Source organism: Oncorhynchus masou, chromosome 28 (assembly GCF_036934945.1).
Source record: "Oncorhynchus masou masou isolate Uvic2021 chromosome 28, UVic_Omas_1.1, whole genome shotgun sequence".
Taxonomy (NCBI): Eukaryota; Metazoa; Chordata; class Actinopteri; order Salmoniformes; family Salmonidae; genus Oncorhynchus; species Oncorhynchus masou.
Window position 1 is genome coordinate 63,265,127 of NC_088239.1, and position 7,161 is coordinate 63,272,287.

The window sequence follows — 7,161 nt, forward strand, 5'->3', positions numbered from 1 at the left end:
TGGTTAGTGGCAGTGTCTGAGCTATATGTGTAAAATGAATGTGTAAAATATACATGTAGATATAAGGATAGTTTAGATTAAAGTTCTATGTTTATAGCATGGCAAATTCAGTAGAACCAGAATCCTTACTGTAAGGGCAAAACTTAGTAAAATCTAGATGCAATGTAATCTCCTGGATCCTGACACAAATTCAACAAAGCACCACATTTCAAATGTATGTGAGGTGATACTTCTTCAGCATTGAGCTTTTTGTTTTCCTGTTTATTTGTGCCAAAGCATCACTATAGCAGTTTTGTCAGCAAGGTGGCATAAAGGAAGACTGTTTTTGTTTTGTTATTTTCTAGATTTGAAGGAGTGTCTGATGTTGAAAGTGACAGACATACTGGAGCTGCAGCTACAGTGTGTGTGTACAGTTGACAAACTGTTTTGATCGATCCTTACTGTCTCCCGAGGTTGAACCTGGTGGGAAATGATGAATGATTGATTGATTGAGAAGTTATACTTTAATAATACCCACAAGGATATGTGTTTGTAATCAAGCCAAGATATAAAATCTATAAAAAGATACACTCTTAGAAAAGAAAGTTGTTGTCCCCATAGGAGAACCTTTGGAAGAACCCTTCTGGGTTCCATGTAGAACCTTTTCCGCAGAGGGTTCTACATGGAACCCAAAAGGGTTATCCTATGGGGACAGTCAAATAACTTTTTTGAAACCATTTTTTCTAAGAGTGTACTACACACACATATATATTATTTACATAAAGAGTGTTTAAAATGGGTCACGGTAAGAATATTCATGAACTCATGCATTGTCCTTGGTAGTTAGGCTGGACAATTTGAGCCTTTCATCTTGCTCCTCCTTCTCCTCCTCTTCCTTCTTCTCTCGTGCTTCTCCCTCCACATGGTACCCCACCATAAGCTGGTACACCATCACCCCCAACACTGCACCAATGAAGGGGGCAAAGATTGGCACAAAGAACCAGTAGGCATTAGCCCTGTGGGAGACCAAGACAGAGACAAGGTTGTATGTTTATGGAGAACAGGGAAAGCAGAGTTATTATACAGAAAAAGAAAAACATGAGAAAAATCCAAAACTCACGTGAAGACCTCACCACCCCAGCCAGCCAGGGCAGTAAAGATGCGTGGGCCCAGGTCCCTGGCAGGGTTGACAGCGTAGCCCGAGTTGAAGCCCATTGACAGGCCGATGACCAGCACCACAAACCCCACCGTGAAGGCCTCCAGGCCCCTGGGGATGGGGTTGTTGTAGGGGTCCACGATGGCCAGGATACACACGATCAGAGCTGCTGTGCCTATAATCTGTAACACAGCCAAGCTCAGTTTTACATGGTTGTTGCAGGAATGTGCATGTTGTTATGTACAACAGTTTTATACAGGATAATATTCCATATCCCTCCATACTTGTGATTCTGAGGCTGTCCTAATACAGAATACTAATATACTATAGTATACTAATAGTGTGAATGTACCTGATCAAAGAATCCATTAACCAGAGTGAGATGTTTGGAGGGATATGTGGCAAAGATCCCAGCAGTGGCATTCTCCCCCACAACGATCAGTGTTCCTTGGCCGTAGTCCCACAACGCATCTGGAGAAACCACGGCAAGATATAAGAGATCACAGTGTGTGTGGTATCATCTACAGTAGCTGTAGAACCTTGAAACTCCCTTAGGGAGAAAATAACAGTTATTTTCAGACAGTCTAAACTTTGACAGTCTTGAGAATGTTTTTGGTGAAATATGGCCACTGGAAAAACTATTGTTGTTGCTGTTTGTACATTTCTGAAAATATAAATGATCAGAATCCTACTAACCAAAATACATGCCAAATATGATCCCAGCTCCCAGGAAGGCCCCTATAGTCTGGAACAAGAAAAACACAGGGAATTTCCTCCAAGGTTCTCTCCCCAATAGACAGAGGGCGAAGGTCACCGTTGGGTTCAGGTGGCCTCCTGTGACAAAGAACAATTTGGAAAATGGTGAATTCACCATTTGTCAATTTTATTCTATTCCATTTAATTTTCTCTGAGTAAAAAACACCCAAGACCATCTCTCTTAAAATCAAGTCTCTGAGTGAGAGAAAATTAGTGAGGGAAAACAACTAGAGCCTATCAAGACTAAAGATAATTCTCTTAGTCCTTTTTTTCATTCAGAGAAAAGATTTTATCTGCCGCAATAGTAGGTAGACTCAGTAAATGCCTGTTAGGACGGGAGGTCTCTGTGACAGTAAATTGGAGAGATGAATTTTATTTTCAAGGCTGCCATGTGTATTAGGCATTGAAAAACGTGGGCACAAGTGAACTGTGGAAATCTATGTTCCTTTGCTTAGACAGATTAATCCTTGTATAGTGAATAAAGTAATAACGCAATTTGCGATTTCACACTTTCCTTTCAATCATGGACCCAATGGCTTTAAAATTCAAGGGGCAAGCCAGCATCGTACTTCTTGTCTCTGTGAGCTTCTCTGATGTCTACTGTTTTCTACTGCGCTCTCTCTCTCGCTCGCTCTCTCACCCTTTCTCTCTCTTTCTCTCTCTCTCTCTTTCCCTCTGACTGTTTTACCTAAAATAAAAACATCGACAAGGGTAAATATTGCACTTTATATTAGTTTCAGTTTACCTTAGGTATAATGTGTATGTCACAATAGGCAACCGATGACTCCCAATAGACTCGCTACTCTCAGACAGTAATGACCCCCTCACCTGAGATCTGTCCGCTGACCAAGATGCCCAGTGTAGCAGCGAAGCCAAAGGCAAAGTTGACGGTGAGGAACATTCCATGGGAGCCACCACTAAGCACCAGCTGGGCCACCGCACCACAGCCAAACATCTACAGAGAAGGGAGCGAGACAGGTTAAAGGAGAAACACTGTGCATGGGTCACCAAACGCACGTGAACATTGTAGTGTTGTTGTTGTGTTATGTCTTGTCGAATACATGTTTTAACATTATACAAATCCCCTAAATACAGTATATATAAGGGTCATCAACAAGTTTACTATGGCATGCATATCACATACAGACTGACAGTCTGTAGCTATCTGTGTAGACTGCCTGTATGTGTAGATCTGTGAGAATGGAGGATGGATGGAGAATAGCCTGTACCAGTCCAGTCTGTTTCCGCTTTAGTCAACTTGTTGTCAGGCCAAAATAGTTTTTCAATCAGCTGAGTTCTTTGTGCACTCAGGATCCAAAAAATGCCTGTGGTCGAGCGGTGGTCTAGTACCATTTCAAATATGTTTTTTGGACTTTAGCTCAGGTCACCCAAGACGATCAATGCCTTTAACAGCTTGACCTGAGTATCCGCTTGCTGTGCCATGCATGTGGCCATTTTGCCTACTGATCTTGACTGAGGTGTGGCTTCCAATGACCCGAGAGGCCATGTGTGTATTGATAAGGGTGGGCTACGGAGCCCAGGGGTTCTAGTGGTGGACGTTTTTTCAACAAAGCAGCACGGTGGATCATACAGAAACATACATATATGAGTTTCCTTGGAAATATATCATCTTTCTATATGCATTTAATCAACAGTGTGTTGTGGTGGGTGGGTTATGCTGCCTATAGAGTATCCTATCTATAAAATCTACCCGTGGAGCCTTCCTTAGAGCAGAGAAGACCTGCCTTCAGGCAGTCAGGGCCAAGGGAGTTATGTTTGCCAGGGAGGCATAAGTCTTCACTCAGTAGTGTGGCCAAACAGTGGATCAGACATCAGTTACACCTCTCACGCTGCAGGCAAGAAAAATACCAGATGGCAAAACCGCCCCCTCTCAGTTTGTATCTTCCCTCCAGCTACTGTTATTGTTCTGTATGGGGGTAAATATTGGAAACAGCTGACCCCAGGTAGCTGTTTGTGTGTTAACCTCATGTGTTTTATTTGGATTTAGAGGAATACCAACAGGGATGCCAGGGCCTTACCTACGTGGATGACTTTTCACCTTAGTGGGCAAGGTTCTATTCTATTCCGTAGATTTGTCTCGAAGGCTAGGTTTTGAGTTTTACCTAAAGCAGGTATTCAGGTGAAAATGTTCATGAAGGAATTATAGATAATTTAACAGTTTAATCAATTTGTGTATTTTACAGAGAGATTAAGTGAATTCATGTAAATATGGAATGTAATATCTCCAAGGAAGCATGAACAATTATGTGATAATCTCTCTTTTCCTCAGAATAAATTACCTTGCTGTATGGAAAACAATTTGAAGTTCTTTAAATGTATCAATTTAAAGGAAAAGATATTTATTTACAGTGTAGGTTTTTCATGTAGACTTGAGAGGTTAATTAAAATGTAATAATAAAATAATATTAACAAGCTAATAATATAATTCACAGTGTCAGTTCTGCTTGTATAGCCAATGCTAACAATGTGGGAAGAGCTATCCTTTTACATTCACACCCAAGCTCAAAACACATTTAGATTAAGATGAAATTCCACAAAAGTTCAATGTGAAATTAATTAGAAAACAAGCAATTAAGTCATCAGAGAATATTAGATGCTTAATTAACCATCACTTTGCTTAATTACATGCTTCATCCATATTTTTGAAGACATTCTTTTCATACAGACAAGCGATAGATAATAATAGTATGGTACTGTGTTTCCAATTCACATTCCCCCACTCACTTTAATAGGGTTTTACATACATAGGTAATACTATTGTAGTAATGTAGAACAGTCTCTACTCACCACCAGTATCAGGGTTCCCAGGCATTCTGCCAGAGCCTCGCGTAGCAGCATGTGACGGACCTGAAAGGTCCTTGCGAGCTTGTCCATAAGCGCCTTCTGTTTTCCCATGATGCAGCTGTGGGTCGTCCAGTGAAAACAGGGTCAGTTGCGGAGAAGTGGGGTTGACTTGGAGTGTGTGTCAAGGAGGACCGTGTGTCGACTCTTTAAGCACTCAGAGAAGGATCCCTCCCTCGTTGAGATTTTTTTTAAACATGTCTCTCCTTGATTCTGAACGCCCACCTCCACATCTCCACCCATATCTTTTTTCCTCTTCATTTTTATTTACCTCCCCTGTTTTGTTAATACCTTTTCCTCACTTGAATTCAGATGGATTAATACTACAACTACTTGGTGTTTTGAAACTTTGTCAAACTTGTCGCCTCCTTGAATGCAAGCAAAACTACAGCCTCTACAAAGAGGTCTGCACCTTCACGGCACAGCAGGTAGTTGGTTCAAGCTCTACTCCATGTGTTCACCCTAAATCACTAAAACTGTTTTACGCAGGGTACTTAAATTCCCATATTTAGCAGATGTTGTTGCAAATGTAGCGGAATGTTCCTAGTTCCAACAGTGCAGTAATATCTAACAATACAAAACAATACACACAAATCTAAAAGAAAAAATTGTGGAATTAGGAAATGTATAAATATTAGGATGAGCAATGTCAGAGTCTGGAGTATAAATAAATAATGAACAAAAATATATACGCAACATGCAATAATTTCTAAGATTTTACTGAGTTACAGTTCATAGAAGGAAATCATTCAATTGAAATAAATTCATTAGGCCCTAATCTATGGATTTCACATGACTGAGAATACAGATGAGCGTCTGTTGTCATTAATACCTTTAAAAAAAGGTAGGGGTATGGTTACGACACATCGATCCAGTACTGCTCAAACATGCTCAATGGGTGACATGTCTGGTGAGTATGCAGGCCGTGGAAGGACTGGAACATTTTCAGCTTCCAGGAATTGTGTACAGATCCTTGCGACATGGAGCCGTGCATTTTCATGCTCAAACATGAGGTGATGGCGGCGGATAAATGGCACGACAATGGGCCTCAGGATCTTGTCACGGTATCTCTGTGCATTCAAATTGCCATCGATAAAATGCAATTGTGTTCATTGTCCAAACCATAACTTCACCAAAACCATGGTGCACTATGTTCACAAAGTTAACATCAGCAAACCGCTCGCCCACATGACACCATAGATGTGCTCTGAGGTTGTGAGGCCGGTTGGACGTACTGCCAAATTCTCTAAAACGACATTGTATGGAAGAGAAATGAACATTCAATTCTCTGGCAACAGCTCTGGTGGACATTCCTGCAATCGGCATGCCAATTGCACACTCCCTCAAAAATTCAGACATCTGTGGCATTGTGTTGTGTGACAAAACTGCACATTTTAGAGTGGCCTTTTATTGTCCCCAGCACAAGGTGCACCTGTGTAATGTTCATGCTGCTTAAAAAAGGCAAGGTGTCCCACTAACGGGACAACTTCGATGTAACTGGAGGGCGCTCAATTAAAATAAATAATCATAAAAATTATCAAACTGCACTGTCCGGTTTACAATAGACTTTACAGCGAAAGCATGCCATGCGATTGTTTGAGGACCGCTCCCCACCTCAAAATGTTTTTCCATCGGCACAGGTTTCATAAATTCACAAATAGCGATTAAATATTCACTTACTTTTTAAAAATATTCCTCTGATTTGTCATCCAAAGGGTCCTGGCTACAACATGTAGTGTCGTTTTGTTAGATAAAATCCTTCTTTATATCCCAAAAAGTCTGTTTAGTTGGCACCATCAATTTGAGTAATCCACTCGTTCAACATGCAGAGAAAGGAATCCAAAAAGCTACTGCTAAACTTTGTTAAAACAAGTCAAAATGTTTCTATATAAACCTCAGATACCCTAAAATGTAATTAAACTATAATATTTCATACGGAAAGAAGTATGTTTAATAGGAAAATGATATTAGCAGGTGCGTGTCCTCTTCGTCGCGCGTGACACAAATTTCCAAGTCTGTGTCCCTGTGGTAAAACTCATATTTCTTACTCGTTTTGGAAGAAACAAGCCTGAAACCTTGAACAAAGACTACTGATACCCAGTAGAAGCCATAGGAATTGCATACTGGGAGCTAGATGTATTTTTTTCCATTGGAAAAGCATGGGCACGCAAAAAAAAAAAATGTTGTTTGGTTTTTCTTTAGATTTTCTCCTACCACATCTATTGTGTTATAGTCTCCTACATTATTTTAAGATTTCTACCAAGTTCAGAATGTTTTCTTTCCAATGGTATTAATTATATGCATATCCTGGCGTCAGGGCCTGAGCAACAGGCAGTTTATTTGGGCACGTCAGTCAGGCGGGAATTGAGACAAATAGACCCTAGCCTGAAGAAGTTGAATAATCTTCC

The 7,161-nt window shown here is 40.6% G+C and overlaps 1 protein-coding gene across 1 annotated transcript; it reads right to left on the reverse strand.

Annotated features, from left to right (window-relative positions):
• Positions 1 to 484: 484 nt before the first annotated feature.
• Positions 485 to 4,901, reverse strand: aqp3b (aquaporin 3b). Its single transcript, XM_064940968.1, has 6 exons — positions 4,700 to 4,901; positions 2,720 to 2,846; positions 1,832 to 1,969; positions 1,488 to 1,606; positions 1,100 to 1,317; positions 485 to 995 (listed from the first exon to the last, which is right to left on the reverse strand). The coding sequence occupies exons 1-6, from the start codon at positions 4,805 to 4,807 to the stop codon at positions 803 to 805; spliced, it is 903 nt and encodes a 300-aa protein (XP_064797040.1). The 5' UTR covers positions 4,808 to 4,901; the 3' UTR covers positions 485 to 802.
• Between the last annotated feature and the right edge of the window lie 2,260 nt (positions 4,902 to 7,161).